Source organism: Falco peregrinus, chromosome 6, assembly GCF_023634155.1.
Source record: "Falco peregrinus isolate bFalPer1 chromosome 6, bFalPer1.pri, whole genome shotgun sequence".
In the NCBI taxonomy this organism is placed as follows: Eukaryota; Metazoa; Chordata; class Aves; order Falconiformes; family Falconidae; genus Falco; species Falco peregrinus.
The window spans coordinates 55,051,177-55,067,704 of record NC_073726.1 but is presented as its reverse complement, the minus strand read 5'-3'; the positions used below and the strand labels follow the sequence as shown (position 1 = coordinate 55,067,704).

Sequence of the window (16,528 nt, the reverse complement as noted above, 5' to 3'; positions counted from 1 at the left end):
CCAAACACTTGTTACACTCAAAAACATTTGACATAAAATCCACACAAATAGTCTGTGGAACTCTGCTGAAGGATGTCATGGATGCAAAAATCACATGGATTTAGATGGACATGTACCTTATAGATAGACCACTGGTAGTTTTTGAAGACACATATGGCTTCAGAAATCTCCTCAGCTGAAAAGAGTGAGAATCTGGGAGAGTGCTTGGGAAGAGTATTGCATGTTGGTTCTGTTCCTGCTCTGCCCTGGGCATCCATGCACTGTCACCTTTGAGGCAGGGTGCTGTGATAGATGGCCCCTTTGCCTAAACCAGTATGGCCATTCATGTGTTCTTACATACCTGGGTAATATTTTATTCATTACAGTCATATACCTGCATAGCTTGCATCTTCTTAATTCGTATTGTACATTTACTATGTGTAATGTAGCATTGTACAGACATTTGGGAAAAGAGATTAAAACTATGCTGTTTAAGACAAGTACTGAGTTTTGTCTCCTTTAAATTTCCTAGCATGTAGGATTGCCCAGTAAAGAAGTCAGTGGACTTCCTCTCTCTACCTCATTGCTGTTTCTACAGCATACTCCATTTTAATCCATACATTGGAATCCATTGCTGTAAAATCAGGGGCATCAAATTTTGAGCATTTGAGAGGGCTTGAGCTAGAATCGTCAATAATAGAGAAAAACTAAATTATTTTGTATCTGCAAGAAGGAAGAATTGGCCAAATACTTAAAATGCCAGGTGCCTTAGATGGGTAGAACCTCACACTGCAGCCATTGAGCCATGTTGCTGCAACGGCTCTGGTGCAGGGGGAAAGTAGGGTATGAAGTATACACAGGACAGCAATTGGTAAGCCTTGTTTTTCCACATAGACCAGACCTATCAAATGCAAAGGGAAGCCTACTCACGTCTGAAGTATCAGACAGGACAATTATATTACCCCAGTATTGCTGGAAGGAAATACCCCATACAGCCCCTCTGTTGTGTGTATAAGAGACGAGGAAAAATCGTACTGTGTTACAGCAAGACAAATGCAATAACAAAGAAAAAATTAGACACATAGGCACAAGTCATTATTACAAGGCAACTGGGTCAGCTTTCTGTCAGGGCTAGAACTGGGTGTGAGTATGGTGGAGGAGCACCTTCCAAACTAAAGGCTGCAGCCAGGCTGGAAAACGAGTTCTGAGAGCCTTGCATTTGATACCCTGCAGGACTAGGGTTCAGTCTCATGAAATCCGGCAGCACACAAGCAGACAGCACAAAGCCATTTAGCTTTGCACTACCTTGGACTCTGGCTCTCAGGTTGCTTGCAGCCTCCTCGTGACAGATATAGGAAGAAAAGCACAGAGCTGGCTTTGTTTCACTGAGATTTATTATTTTTAATTGTCAGTAGGTTACAGATGAGGAAAAAAATAGTAATTTTATGATTGTTTCTGAATAAAAGTGATTTCTAAACAATGTAGAAGAATATGAACTCCAATTCTCACCAGCCTAAGGACTCCCACAGGAATCCCTCAAGTCTGGTACAATAGGACAGTACTAGCTATAGCTCAGAGAGTTTTTGAGTAATTAGAGGGAATGGAGTTCTGCTGTGGATATTCCCTCAGGAATGAGGACCAGGGTCATGATCAACTTCTGGAAGCAAGTGTAGTAGCTTACTTTTGAAACAGCAGGCTAAAATAAGCAAAACACTTTTCAAGGTCCCAGCTCATCTCGCGCTTTACTTCTGATCCTTAATATTACTAGAACTGCCGACAGTGTTGCTGTGTTTGCTTTAACTGCACCATAAGAAACCAAGAGCTGCAGAGCAGTTCATTCCACTGTAAAGCCATGTGAACATCTTAATGTACACAAGCAATGGTATTTCTATTTCAGGAAACAATCCCAGGAAGAAACAATTGCAAAGGAATTTAGTGGAAGCTGGCTTCTGTAGGAAGCGCTTTCCTTTCCCGCCCATACACATCAGGTCCCATCAGCCCAAACACTCCATTCAATTCCTCCTACCTCCGGGCACACATATGTAGAAGCCCTGCTTTCTCCTCTCCCTTCCTGTTCTTTCTCCATGAGACACGTTGATCATCATCCTTCTGCTTACCCCACCCTACACCCATCACATGTATCCTCCCCAACTGCTCCCCCATCAGATAGACTTTGGGAATCAGAAACCAAAGGAGCAGCCAGAGCACACCCGTAAAATGTCCCTAGGAAAGAGAACAGCAGGGCATATCGCATCCTGCCCAGCCTTCAGGCACAATCTTCCCTGGATAAATGCCTAGAAGGAGAAGGCAGGGGAACTACCTGCCAGAGACACAGCCAAAGGTGTGGAAGGAGGCCTCCAGAATAAGAAGGTCAGCTGGGACCAATGGCAGGTTTTGAGCCAGGGGCTGACTGGACCTCTCCCTGCCGGCAGCCATGCCATCCCAGGAGGCATTACAAGCAGCAAAGACTGAGACCCTGCAGGGGAGGAGACAAAGTGTTTCCAGAGAAGCGCTTCTGCCATAGGTACACAATCAGGCAAGAAGCTCTGGCCGGGAAGACACCATGCTAACATTCCCAAATGCTCTGAGCAGCACAGAAAAGGCCAGAGAGATCGGAGGTGAGTGCAAAAACTAAAGCCAGGATGTGTGGCCATCTGTCGCGCTCATGAAGCCTGAGGTTCAGGAGATGGGAAGGGGATCAGCCACCCCTCTAGGAGGATGGTGGCTGCAGGGAGAAGTGCTGTGGCATGACAAAGCAGGCCCACTGTGGCAGTCATCCTGATTGCTTCAGCAAACAGGACCCCAATGTGACATGAGGATGTTTGTGAAGGAGCTGCTTGTGCCTTCTGCCTGTGGCAGTGGAACAGCAGCTTCCCCTGCAGTGCTGAGGCCAGCTAAGCACCTGAGTCACCAGACCCAAATCATACACCTGTTTCCTTCCTGAATGACAGAAAAGTGAGTGGTGTGAGGCCAAACTGCATGACCGCCCCTCTTGACAGCACAAACATGCCTCCCGTGCCAATGCGTGTTTCTTCACGGGAACAGAGGTCTTGCCTTGGTAGTCTCGGCTCCTTCCCCAATTTCCCAGCCAGCAACTGCAACATTAGATGATGGCCATGTTCAGCCCCAAGGCTTCCAGGTCCCCATCATTCACCACTTGCAGCTCAGCAGCTGTGGCCTGCTAGGCTTTATTTGCTGCAAGCCTTCTGCCCCCACACCTGATTTCTCCCACCATAACCCCTGCTCAAGTAATCTATGATCTGAACCACCTCAATCCAGATCCCTGTCCTTCTCCATGCTAAAATTATTCAATGCACACAGGCCAGACAGGAAGGCACCTCCCCACTCCCACCTGCCTTATGGCTCTATCCATTAAGCTTCTTTTAGGGTTTCCTCCCATATTTCCATTCACTTACCTTGTGCTCTTGGATGTGAGTGTCAATATTATAGGTTCACAATATGTGTACCACCTGGAGGTTTCCAGACTATGCCTAAATGTGGAATCAGTAGGTAGGACTCTGTGAACAGCTTCATGGCTAGCTGTCCCACCTATATCACCCTCCAGCACACACCTCTCCTAACAGACCCACCACGAAGGCTGCTTATAGGACAGGACAAATGGTTCTGGATCTGGCCAGGAGGCCTAAAATAAGAGTTTTGCTCCTTACACCACTTGAGGTTTCAGAGGTGTCGAGGTTTAACCCTGGCTGGTAACTAGGTACCGTGCAGCCACTCGCTGGCTCCCCCCTCAGGGGGATGGTGAAGAGAATTGGAAAATGCAGAACTCGAGGGTGGAGATAAGAACAATTTAAGAATAGAAATAAAACTAAAAGAACAATAATAATAATAATAATAACAACAACAACAGTTATAATGAAAAGGAGGGAGAAGGGGAGAGGAATGAAATCAAAAGGGATGGGAGAAAAGAAACCAAGTGATGCACAATACAACTGCTCACCACCTGCTGAATGATGCCCAGCCAGTCTCTGATCATATCGGCAGGCCCCAGCCACCACAACTTCTCCTCACCCTCTGCAGTTTATATACCAAGCATGACGCCCCATGGTATGGAATACCTCTTTGGCTAGTTCAGGCCAGCTGACATGGCTGTGTCCCCTCCCAATTTCCCGTGACCCTCCAGCCCTCCCATCAGCAAGGCCTGTGTTTAAAGGAGAAATTCACACAGACATGGGTAGCACTAGGTTTGCTTTAATCACAACTAGGACTTGGGCCACCGCCTCCGTGAGTGGCAGAGAACAAAGGGATACAGCACAGCTTATATACACTCATCAAATCATTAGTCAATGTCTGAAGTTTTTAGAAGTTTACTTCGGTCTTGTCAGTTCTGCGAATCCATCAGCTGACTCTGTCCCATTTGATTCATCTATTTGGTTCCAGTCTCTGCCTCGGTTCCAAGGTCCTCCTTGGATCATGATCTTTCTGCTGCTTTAACTCACACAGTCCTTCAAGCACACTCAGTCTTTGAACAAGCAATTCCTATTCACATATGCTGATTTTTTTCTAGAAACACCTGCGTTTCTGAGAGCGCCTGTGTACACAAATTGATCATCTATTGTTTCTCTGTCCTCTCACTGATTAACTTGACTAAGTTTTAAACCAGCCTTGGATTAGGGCTATACAAGGGATGAAGCCTGGTTCTGCCATTTAGCAGCTTCAGCACTTTAAATTTCTTAATTAAAAATACATTTTCTTTAACAGTCTGAAAAACTAAAGTCCTTGACTTTGTACAAACATTACCCAGCAACAATGAAAACCATCAGTGTGCTATCAGCATTGCTCTCACACCAAATCCAAAACGCAGCACTGCACCAGCTACTAAGAAGAAAACTAACTCTGTCCCAGCTGAGAGCAGGGCAGCAGGTTTCCCGTCACGCCAGGCAGCGGGCCGCTCTCCCCGCGCGCTGCCTGCACCCGCGCCCTGCCTGCGGGCGGGAGGGAGCTCGGCTCTAGGGAGGAGAGGGCGGGCAGCAGCGTGCAGAGTGGTCAGTGAACTCTGACAGTGCTGCAGTACCGGGGTCAGCGCTGGGACGGTCAGTCACCTCTACTGAAGCGTCCCAATAAAACAAACTCATCTCAGTCCCCGTAGACGCCCAAGCCCCTCTAGCAGCACAGCTTTCCTGGGTGAGTTTAGCCCCATCTGGGAGAAGAAAGTGGAAAGTGCAACCCTGCCCCTGGCTCGGCCGGCCGCGGCTGGGCTCAGTTTGTTTTCTGGCTCTATTTAGATGACGCAGTATCAGGGAGGAGCACTGCATCAAGCTACCGTGGCCCTCAAAACCGAAAGAGAAAGCAGCGACAGCTGCCTTCGACGCAAGAGGGGCTGTGGTGTCAGCGCCCAGGCAGCACCAGACCCAGCAGCAGGCACGAACCCGCTCAGCCCTCTCCAGCACCTTTCAGCTCCACACACAGCCAGATGGACAGCCCGTAAGTATCCTCCACTGAGTCAGTCCCTGCAGAGGAGTGGTAGAGGATTTATAGAGGAATGAAGGCAGTTTAATTAACATTGATAATATACAGCTGTGGGCTGGCTTCAGGGGCCGTGGGTTGGTTGACGTGGATAATGTGCAGCTGTGGCTGGTTCCTGCTAAGTAGTTAAATAGCTGTAAGGGGTACAGAAGAGGAGTTCTGGATGAAGAGAGACCTAGAAGAAGCAGAGGGAGGAGAGAGTGCACCCTGGATGTAGGAAAGACAAGGAGAAGAAGGGGGCCCAGATGAGAAGAGGCTGGCTGGAAGAGGAGCTGGAGAAAGAAGACTCTGGATGCAGCAGAGGCAAGAAGCAGGGTGGACTGGCCTGAAGAGGGTGAAGCAACAGCACAGACAGTAGATGAACTTTTGAAACCTTGTTGGGGGTTGGTGGCTGTGTTGGAGAAAGGTGTGGGAACTACTTATTGAAGTTAACCTGGTATGTCATGGTAAAAGCCTTGTTGCAGCTGGCTAGTTTTGATAGTGCTGCAACAAGTCCTCCACCTTCTCAATGCTGCTGGCATTGGGAGTTGCTGCCAGAAGTGGTACTGCAGGGTGCTAATGTCTGGGAGGCAGCAGGCCCTTCCATAGTTGTAGGACATTCTTGGGGCAGTTCCTCTGCAGCCTGGTCTGCATCCTGCTGGCTGTTTTCTGTTTGCCAGCAATCCTTAGCTTGTCAGCAGCCTTTCTTCACCTACGGTTTCCCTGCAGCTAATCCTGTCCACGGGGAAAGAGGGATCCTGGGGAGGAGTGGGTGGCTTGAAGGAAAGATGCTAAGTCCAAAGCTGTCTTCCTTTCCTACCACTCTTGCATGGCATCACTCTCCTTAGCAGCTGGGGAGGGGGAATGCAGGCAAGCAGTCTTCTGTGGAGCTCTTCGGTGCAAGAGAAAATGCCTGTTCCCTCACCCCTCTGCATTCAGCCTGTTCACTGCAGCAGGGTCCATCGGCTCCACAGATATGTTCATTCCTGCACAGAGGCCAGCTCCTGTGCTGGAGCTGTGTGCCTTGGCCTCCCTGTCCCACTGCCTTCGGCCAGCACTCGCTGAGGAGCATGCACAGCTCCAGCCTGGAAAGGTGCTCACCCACCTACCAGCTGGCAGAGGGAAGGGCTCTGCTGTCCTGGCAGCACAGAGGGTCCCTACAAGCCCCATCTCGCACACAGACACCCCAGGGAGCTCCAGAGCTGTGTGCACAGAGCCCCTCTCTGCCTGGGAAACTGAGACACAGAGCTTCCCCCAAGGTGAAGTCCAGTGCTTCCAGTGATGCCTGCCCAGAAACAAGGAGGGGCTGAAGCCAGGCAAGGGCTCATGGCATTGTGCTTGCTTTCCTCTTTCTTGCACCTTTGAGGTAGAGCTGCAGATGCTCTATCTGAAGGCACAGGCAACTCCATAGAGGTAGAGGGGCTGTGGATGTCTGGGAAAAGCCCCAGCTGGACACCAGGTGACAGCTCTTTACTGTTTATCTCCTGCTTCTCAGCCAGGCTGCCCTCAAACTAGCCTCAGGGCCAAGCTGAAGAGCTCACAGGTGCCATGTCTGTGGCTGTGCTGGTGGCAGGTCTCTGCTTTCATTGCCAGTCTGTAGGTCACCTCCAAGCCAGCTGTGTGCTGTCTGCCCCAGCTGGCATAGGGCACACACACCAAGCATTTTTTTTGTCCCTTGTCACAGTCATGGCCTTTCCAGCCTTGGAAAGTCACAGTCATGCCTGCTGGGCTGGGGAGGCTGCAGGAGGCTGAGGGGCAAATCTGCCTGCAATCTGGCAGAGTGAATAGGGGGGCATTGCTGGGAAAAGAAACTAGGTCCTTATAGACGTGAGCCTGAAAGCAGAGGAGAGGGCAGATACACCATGGGATTTCCTCAGGCCTTCACACATGTGGAGATCACATAGCAGTGCAGAGTCTCTGAGGTGGCTCACCTCCACTCCTGCCATATAGTTCCACAAACCTGCTAGGAATTTATTTCTCTGTCCACTCTCTACTAAACATGTGCAACTAGGACAGTTTTTTAATTGCTTTTGTATTTTATGGAAGAGTGTGCATGGTGCTGCTAAATAAAAGATAACGTGAGATGGTGGAACACAAAGCCCATCTTCCTAGGAGTCTGCCTTCCTTAGGAAACCAGTCTAAAGAAATATGACAGCAAGAGTTGGCAGGTAGACAGGGCCAGGATCTGGCTGGGCTGTCCCAGTCCCAGCTCTGAGTTCTGACAGAAATCCTGGGGAGATGGTCAGGTGACCAAGAGCCCCCTCCAAGTGAAACTTGTTCTCCCTTTGAGGGCTGTGAGGCAGGATGGCGGGGAGAATGGTACGTGGATGTGAGCCCCTGTGGGACAGCGAGAGAAGAGCTGCAACAACTGGCTGCAGGAGAGCACATGTAAAGACAGACAAACCAAGAAGCAATACCAGGGGCAAGACAAACCCTGGTGAAATTACATGTGTGTGAGGTCTCATTCTCCTACATGCTCTGGGCCCAAGCACGGATATTTTCCTGGTCATTTGTGTCTTCATTGTAGATTCAGAACAGTGGGCATCCTCCATGTGACCTTCCAGTCTCTCCAGAAGCCTGTTGTGAAGAAGACCTCCAAGGGAAGCTACAAGAAGTAGTGAAGTATTCATCAGGGGAGGAGACAGGTCGGTGTCTGGATGCTGTGACTCCCTTCCATAGTGTGTGTGTGTGCTCCTGCTGACAGTGATTGTGTGGAGGAGGAGTTTGGGACACAGAAGCTTTATCTCTGTGCACATTAAACATTGGTGCCCCACTCCCAAGCATCTGGGGAGACGAGGATTGGGAGTGGGATGATGAAGGGTCTCTATAGTCACCAGCACTGCAGTTAGGCACCAGGTACAGATTGACCTGGCACTCTAAAAACTCAGAGACTGTACCAAATCATAAGCAGCTGTGGGGTGATGGCCTGGGGCATCTAGGACATCAGGATGATATACTGGGCAATGGGCAGCGGAGGGAAGAAGTGGGACTGAAGTTGTGAACTTCTTGAGGCAAGGTGATAAATGATTCACAGGAGATAATGCTTGGCAGAGGCTGGAAGGGGGTTGTCTGCAGAGCCTCAAGCCAGATGCTGAGCTTGAAACCAAGGTCTCTTGAATTCTTTGCCCTGTGGTTGTGCCACTGTACAAACCTGGGTGGACAGTGCTGCAATGCCTCGTGGCTCTTGCAGCCAGGGATACCCCTTCCTGATGCCACTTCCCTGTTTCTCAGCACAAAGCAGAAGCCTGCAAGTGGACACTGAGGACAGCCCACATTTCTGGGAGAGGAGCAGGGAGTCCAGCCGGTCAGAGAGGAGCGAGGAAGATGGCAGTTGCAGGTCTGTCTCTGTAGCACCCATTTTCCTGGGCCTCAGAGGAGGACAAGTGGCTGTGGGTGGGTCTGCGGTGGACAATTGTCTGCCCACACGAAGCATCAGTCCTCAGGCAACCGGGACAGAGGAGCACCGTGTCTGACAGCCTCAGTGGGGAGCAGGGCTGCAGGCAATCAGCCCTGCTGTGCCCATAAATGTACGGCAGCAAAAGCCTCAGGGGCATGTGGATTCGGGAAACTGATATCAGTGGCATTGGTTGTTTCAGTGCTGGGGGGGTGGGGCGGCAGGGGGAGCCCTGCACTTCAAACCCTGTCATGCCTGCATTTTAGCCAGTAGTCCAAAGATCACAAAGGATGTCCTTATCTGACCAGAACTGGAAAAAAAAAACATTTTCCCAGAATAGCTCTTAACCCCCTCCTTACCAGATAGCAGTGTTTTGCTGCCCTCCCATCACTGCAGTTCGCTGACAGATGCCTTTCTTGTCCAATGTGAGACCATGGTGCAAAGGGCATGTGTGGGGATAAGGGAACTCTACTGTCCTCCCAGTGCTGGTCCACGTAGGGGACATCATTAAGCCACCTTTGCATGACCAAAAAATGCATCCCCCTCAACCCAGTAACACATGCACAGCAGAGGCAGGACTGAGACACTCTGGCTTTACTTGCAAAGGAAGTCCCAAGACCTCAGTGACACAGGCTCACTGCCCATCTTGGGAAGGGTGCCATAACACGCAACCACCAAGAGGTCCCCCACTTTGTGTTTTGCAGTATGTGTCCCCACAGCAGACTTTACCATGATACCAAGAAAGCTTGTGGGCACCAGGATGGGTCTGCTGCAACAGAGGTGCACCAGGCACCTGCTCTGTGCACTGACCCTCCTGGAGGCTGCCGGCACCTCGGCCTTAATGTTCTACGCACTGCTATGGGAAGCCGGGAACCTGGTCAACCTCCCTGAAAAACGCATTGGCTTTTACAACTTCTGCCTGTGGAATGAGACAGCCGGGGAGCTGCAGTGCCTGGACTACAGGCATCTGCAGGTGATGGGCATCAGCCTACTAGGAATGGCACTATCCAGGGTGTGTGTGTATGGCTGCCTGGTCTTCAGCATCTTCTACCCCATTTTTGTTGCACATGTGAAGTGCACAGAGGAGCAAAAGGGATGGAAGGTGATCCTCACCGTACTCATCATCAAGCTGACAATCCTGTCTGGCGGCCTGGGTATATTTCTTTTCCAAACCTCGCACTGGATTCACCCCTCTGATTTCACTGGAGGCTTCCTGGCACTGCTTGGGACTTACGCTCTGCTACTGCTCCAAATTGTCACTGCCACTATACACCTCAGCTGGGCCAAGCACACAACCCCATATCAAAGCTGTTTGTACTGAGGAGGCCCTGCCCATTGAGATTTGACAATGAAGAAGATGCAAGAGGTATTGATAACCTGATTTAAAACAGTAATCCCACTGCAGTTTTAGTCACTGGCAGGAATTTCATCCTTGGTCCAAAGGCCCATGTCCAGCCATGCTCTGGCACGTAGTTGTGTGCGGCGCTCCCCTGCAGTGAGCAGGCAGCAGCCACCAACACCCACAGCACAGCATGGAAGCTTCCCAGGAACTGCAGCACGTAACACACTCCTCAGCCTGGGACAAAGCATCAAAGTGACAGCATTTCTGGTGCTGAACCAGAAGACAGTGAAGGAGACAGATGAGAATGAGCACACAGTGGACACAGCTCTGGCCATACCTAGCTGTCCTGGTTTCAGCTGGCATAGAGTTATTTTCTTCTTAGTAGCTGGTGCAGTGCTGCGTTTTGGATTTGGTATGAGAGCAATGTTGATAGTTAATGTTTACACCAAGTCAAGGACTTTTTAGTTTCCTGGGCCCTGCCAGTGAGAGGGCTGGAGGGGCATGGGGAACTGGGAGGGGGCACAGCCAGGGCAGGAGACCCAAACTAGCCAAAGGGATATTCCATACCATATGGCATCATGCTGAGTATATAAGCTGAGGAAAGGAGAAGAAAAGCGGGGGGGGGGGACACATTTGGCATTATGGTGTTTGTTTTCCTAAGTAACCATTGTGTGTGATGGAGCCCTGCATTCCTGGAGGTGGCTGAACACCTGCCTGCTGATGGGAAGTTGCGAATGAATTCCTTGTTTTGCTCTGCTTGCATGTGCAACTTTTGCTTTACTTATAAAACTGTATCTCAACTCACAAGTTTTGCCACTTTTTCGATCCTCTCCCCCATCCCACTGTGGGGGCACTGAGCAAGCAACTGTGTGTGGCTTGGTTACTGGCTGGAGTTAAACCACAACACTAGCCTAAGTATAGGCAGAGAAGCAAACAGGCTTCCTCTCTTGGAGATGCCCAAACAGACACTGCTCCTTCGTCACCTGCTGTAGTGGAGGTTCACTGACTAGGGATGCCTTCGAGGGAGCTGTGGCTTCACACTGCCATCACAGCAGTGACAGCCCCAGAGATACACTGGAAATACCCTATTCAGCAGGAGTATCTGTATTTCAACTGCTGGAATAATATCTAGAGGGACTCTGCTTTAGTTCTTTAGGGTGAAGTGGCCCACATCCAACCCCAGCAGCAGCAGAGCACCTGGAGAGGCAGCCTAACAAGTTGCTGAACAGCCCTAATAAGGAGGGTTTCCATGAGAAAATTGAATATTTTGGTGCAGAGCCCCAGGTTTGTCCCTGCTGGTATTAAAGGGCTGAGCCCAGCACTCCAGCAGCCTTTGAGACTGCAGGAGAATGGGTTCTGTGGAGGGCAGTTCACCGTAAAGCTAGCTCAGACCAACACGTGCCTGGTGCAAGTCTGTGCTCAGGGAGCAGTGCCAGGGCTGCCAAACGACAGGTGCAGTGTGCCAGCTGGGCCATCGTTGCCAGCACTGGATGGAGTCTCTCTGCTGTGGCAGTGCATAGCACTGTTCCACGCCATGTCTGTAACCTTGCACGAAGTGCCTGCTTCGCCTTCCATCCCCTTTGGGGACATGAGGGTCCACTTTCTCTCCTGCTGCAGACTTGGTGGGAATGTGGCTGCTGATGCTGGTTTGACCGATTTTTTATTTCAATAAAGTCTCTCACACCTGCCCTGGACTCATGTGGTTTGTTCAGCCCCCCTTAGGACCAGGAAGAGGATGCTAAGCCATCCTCATGCCTTCCTAAAGCCCCACGCACACTACCATGGGCTCAGCTCCCTCAGGATAGACCCTGCTCCCGCCCGTCTGCTCCCACCCATGCCTTCTTCAGCTTATAGGAAGCCTGGCCTGAGCCTGGAGACAAATTCAGTGTCCCCAAAGGGGACAGCCTGCCACGGCCCACTGTAGCTATCACAGAAGGACCGCAAGAACAAGGGAGACCCAAGGCTGACCACAGCTATCCAGCTCTGCAGAGCCAGCAAAGACCTTCAAGGCCAGCAATTCTCTGCTCCCCTTCAGTCCCAGCAGGGACCTGCCAAAAGGACACTCACAGAAACCCACATGTCCTCTTTAATCTCTCCATGCTCTGAGATGCCAAACAGAAATGAACATAAACTACTCTGGAGCCAAATCCCACTGAACCCAGCACACAGTGGGAGAAGCGAGTACCCCCTTCCTTTTCCCCCATGGCCTCCACCAGCTCCACAAGCCACCAACACGCCAGATACACGGCCCATGCCAGGCTGTCCCCCCACCATCCTCAGTGCTGGGGGAGGGGACACTCTCCCCACTGTCCCCTTTGCTTCCGGGGAGCCTCAGAGAAGGCAACGTTAGCTGAAAAATATCTCCCTGACATATTTCAGAGCATCGTCCTCGGAGTCCTCCCAGCCTGCCAACGCCGCGCCGGCACGCGCCCCAGGGGCTGGAGGGGCCGGCGGAGCGGGGCCGCGGTCACTGCCTGCCCCCGCGCTGGCTGTGCCTGCGGGAGCCGCGCTCGGTGGTGGCTGAAGCTCCCGCTCCTCTCCGCTCCCGGCCGGGGCCTTCTCTTCACCTTCCTCCTCGCGGTCCAGGTTCTAACCAAAGAGAACAACCAGGCCGGGCTGCGCGCCCGGGAGCACCCGGGGAGGCGGGGGCCACCCCACCGCCCCTGCGGGCCACCCCGCGTCGGTCCCGGTCCGCCGCGGAGGCGGTTTCCGGGGCGGCCAAGGGGCAAAGGCACCGGCCCCGGAAGCCTCAGGGAAGGGGACAAGGGGACTGGGAAAGGCGGGCGGCGCCCGGCAGCGCCCCCAGACCCGCCTCCCGGAGAGGGCCGCCGGGGAGCCGGCGGCGGCGCGTTCCCTGCCCGCGTCCCGCAGCCCTCCTGCCCGCCCGGCCGCGCTCGGGTGCGACCAGGGCCGCGTCCCCGCCCCTAGGGAGCCGGGCTCACCTCGGCCAGGACCGCCAGGGCAACGTCCACCAGCTCCGCCTCGTTCATGCAGTGCACCACGGCCGCCGCCCTGGACACCGCACGGGGAGACACTCAGCGCGCCAGGGCCCGGCCTCGCCCGCCCCCACGTCACAGCGGCCCTACCTGGGCCCCGCCGCCGCCCGCCGCCGAGCGGCCTTAGGAGGCGCCGCCGCCGCCCGCTCGTCCCTCGCCGCCACCATCCACGCCGGGAGGAGCCGCCGCCGCCCACCCGCCGCCATGCCCCGTGCCGCCGGCCGGAGGGGGCGGGGGGGAGACGGGGCGGGCCCGGGAGCCGCGCCGCGCCGCCAGCGGGAAGCGCCGGGCCGAGCCGCGTCCGCGCAGCACGGCGGGGCGGGGCGGAGCGCTGCCGGACAGCCGTCTGCCGCCAGTCCCCTGCCTCGCTACAGCGGGGCTGCAGGCGAGCAGCAAAACAACCACAACGCCCCCAAAACCCGACAGGACAGGAGCCGGCGCTCGCTCGGGCCGGGCAGCCGGGCGGGAGGCGCGGGCGGGTGCGGGGCTGCGGGGAGAGGCCGGCGGGTGGGCGGGGCGGACAGATGCGCTGGGCTGGCGTACTTTACTCCAAAACCTCACCCGATGCACAGAGGGCTGCATCCTTCAACATTCGAACAAAGGAGCAAAGCGGGCTCCGCAGCAGCAGCTGTGCAAACGGCACCTTTCCGCAGACGTATTCCTGGGCCCCCGCCCCGGCCCCCCCACGGCGGAGGCAGAGCCCGCTCTCCCCACGCCCCCGCCGTGCTGCCGCTGTTAGGCCGCCCCCTGCCGGCACTCGGTGCTGTCGCCGCCGCGTCAGGACGGGCGGCGCGTCGGGGGCTGCGAGCCGCGGCCGCCGCTCGGGGCGGGCTCCGCTCTTGTCGCCCTCTCCCCGCCCCGCCCGCGGCCCGACACAGCCCGCCGGACGCCTCCCGCGGCTGCTGCGCCCGGGGCGGGCCGTGCCCCCGTCCCCGCCGCATGCAGAGGCGGCCCGGACTCCTCAGGGGGAGCGCGGGCCGGCAGCGGTTCCGCGCCCTGCGCCGCCGGGGCCTCGGGCGAAGGGCCGTGGCGGGTGCACAGCCCCAGCGGCGCTGCGGGCGGAGTAGACTCCGCCCCAGCGGGCGGGACGCGGAGCGGTGAGGGGCAGGCAGAGCCCGTCGCAAAGCCTGCGCCCACCCTGCCTGGCAGAGCAGAAGGCCCAGCAGCAGCTGACAGCTCTTGCTTTGGGACAACTGCTGGCTTTCCCATGGGTGCACCTGCGCTGACGAGAGTAGGCAGGGTCCTTCACCATGTGGGAGGTGATGAGGCCAAACCACTCTGGCCTGTAGGAGAATGATAACCTGTCACTTGGATGCAGGACTCGAGGGATAGAGATAGGCAGAATGAAATTAACACAGCAGCATCACTATTCTTACCCCATTTGTAGGTGTCTTGCCAGTAGTAAGAGCAGAGCAAGAGGAATATGACTCTCCTTTTGATTCTGAGGTACCTTCTCTAAAGGAGGCAGGGGGGGCCCACTGGGCTTGCTTGCTTTTGGGCTCATTTCCCTTTGCTGCTACCTGTTCAGAAGCAGGACCCTGACATGCTGTTGCTACAGGCAAACTGTTCTCAAAGTGAGGTCGAGCTAATAACCTGGGTCTCCCAGCAGCTGACCTCAGAGCTGGATTTCTAGTATAGGATTGAAGCAGTAAGGCTTCCAGCCTGTTGCAATCCTCCGAAATCCCAGAAGGCTGGCGCTTGTCAGGGTTGCTGGCTTTCCATGTCACAGCTCTCTTCTCCAGCTCCAGTCAGTGTCAAATGTTTACCTGTAGGGCCTACAGTCTAGATGCTTAGCTTCTGTCTAGGTCCTCTTATCCTGGCCAGGTGTACTCTGGCCCGTTTCGAAAGCCCTGCTCAAGAGAGAGATGCCTAACATGCTGATTGTTGGCCCTTTTCATTCTTTCTGTCACCTGTTACGTTGTTACATGACTTGGCTGAAATGGGAGCTCTGTGCATGGAGGCGGTTGAGGAGCCTGTGCCAGTTCTCACGTGTGTTTTTTTAAATTATGCAGATAGATTCTGAAGGTCCCAGGAAAATGTCAGCCAGCATGCTGCTTCCAGCTGCAGACAGACACAGAGCAGGCATGCAGTCTGTTGGAAAGGAGCATGGCAATGGTAATCTGATGGACTAAATGGTTACCTTTGTAAGCTTCTCTGGAGTGAAGCAGATGGGGAAAAGCCAAGTAAAATAAGCGCTCACAGCAGCCTTGTGCTTCTTACCTCCTTTGTAGGTGTACTGCCAGCAGCAGGAGCAGAGCAAAAGGAAGACTGACTCCTGAGAATGAGGTACTTTTTCTTCCAGAGGTAATGTATTACCAGTGGCAGAAGTCACACTTCTGCAGCCCCAGTGCTGTAATGCAGCATAGTGCTGTAGTGTTGCTGGGAGTTCCTTTCCCCACTGCCTGTGTTCTTGCTCACTCAGGTTTCTGCGCTGGTGAGAGAAGAGATTCAGCTAAAGAAGGATGCTTCAAATCAAGCAAGTTATTGAGGTGACAGACAGGTGACTGTTAGAGGCTGATGCATGTATTCATGAATAGAGCCTGTCAGCGTACAGTTCTTGCTACTGAGTTCATGTTGGAGTGCTGCTCAGAGGAAGTGACTGAACGTGGGCCTGAACTGTATTGAGTTCAGCAACTGTATTGAGACCTCCTTTTGACAGGAGTGCACTGGGCCCATGAGCTGGAGGTGAGTTCTGGTGGCTTATTTGTGCCACAGAGAGGCTGTGGATTCTCCATGCTTGGAGATGCTCTAAACTGGATATGGCCCTGTGCAACCTGCCCTGACTGACCCTACTTCAAGCAGGGCAGGGACAGACAACATGAGGACGCTTTCAGCCTCAATGATGCTGTGCTTTCAAGGCACAAATGTCTCCAGTGATCTGAAAATTTCACACTGCAGGCCTGGTTTTATACAGTCAGACTTTCTGCCTGCTTTAATGAGCTTCTGCCTGAGCCTGACCTTATCTGAGCTGTAACTGTAGTCTTCCTTGGGCTATATCCAACACCTTCAGGCACAAAGGTGGCAACAACCACCTTGGACACAAAGTCAGGGTGGGAGTTGTGATGCCACCAGTGAAGAATAGCTGTAGAGTTAGCCAAGCTAATCTTGATTTCCAGCCCCCAGGTTGTAACCTGGAAGTGGAGAAGAACCACCACACTCCAGTTCTGCCTGGGCAGCAGTGGAAGCTGCCAGCTATGGAGGTTCTCCTGGCCTTGCCCTCATCTCTCCAAATGCAAGGAGAAAGGCAGAGCTAGGCATTACAACTTTGACAAGTCACTCTTCACAAATACACCAAAGCACACAAAACAGACTGAAATAGTAACCTCCTCTCCAGGCAACTGCCCTTCACATTAT

General features: G+C 53.4%; 2 protein-coding genes and 1 long non-coding RNA gene across 4 annotated transcripts; 2 read left to right on the top strand and 1 right to left on the bottom strand.

The window, feature by feature from the left end:
• Positions 1-4,986: 4,986 nt before the first annotated feature.
• TMEM140 (transmembrane protein 140) lies at positions 4,987-11,866 on the top strand. The gene is made up of 5 exons (XM_013299149.3): positions 4,987-5,121; positions 5,223-5,421; positions 7,970-8,087; positions 8,674-8,779; positions 9,541-11,866. Exons 4-5 carry the CDS (start codon positions 8,767-8,769, stop codon positions 10,155-10,157), a joined length of 630 nt encoding a protein of 209 aa, XP_013154603.3. The 5' UTR covers positions 4,987-5,121; positions 5,223-5,421; positions 7,970-8,087; positions 8,674-8,766; the 3' UTR covers positions 10,158-11,866.
• Positions 11,867-12,246: 380 nt separating this feature from the next.
• CYREN (cell cycle regulator of NHEJ) lies at positions 12,247-14,115 on the bottom strand. Of its 2 annotated transcripts, none has more exons than XM_055807168.1 (3): positions 13,736-14,115; positions 13,121-13,190; positions 12,247-12,767 (listed from the first exon to the last, which is right to left on the bottom strand). In XM_055807168.1, exons 1-3 carry the CDS (start codon positions 14,113-14,115, stop codon positions 12,525-12,527), a joined length of 693 nt encoding a protein of 230 aa, XP_055663143.1. In that variant the 3' UTR covers positions 12,247-12,524. The 2 variants fall into 2 exon arrangements, with proteins under 2 accessions (XP_055663143.1, XP_055663144.1); XM_055807169.1 differs by lacking the exon at positions 13,736-14,115 and adding an exon at positions 13,265-13,700.
• On the top strand, positions 14,066-15,735 carry LOC114012158 (uncharacterized). The gene is made up of 3 exons (XR_008747663.1): positions 14,066-14,200; positions 14,254-15,460; positions 15,597-15,735. It is a non-coding gene; the product is annotated as an uncharacterized LOC114012158 (long non-coding RNA).
• The last annotated feature ends 793 nt before the right edge of the window (positions 15,736-16,528 follow it).

Coding starts and splice junctions, on each gene's coding strand:
- CYREN (XM_055807168.1), bottom strand. CDS start 14,115: ATGCGGCGGGGACGGGGGCACGGCCCGCCCCGGGCGCAGCAGCCGCGG. Junction 13,191..13,735: donor TGCAGCCCTCTGTGCATCGG/GTGAGGTTTTGG, acceptor TGCGGTGTCCAG/GGCGGCGGCCGTGGTGCACT. Junction 12,768..13,120: donor CCCTGGCGGTCCTGGCCGAG/GTGAGCCCGGCT, acceptor CTCTTTGGTTAG/AACCTGGACCGCGAGGAGGA.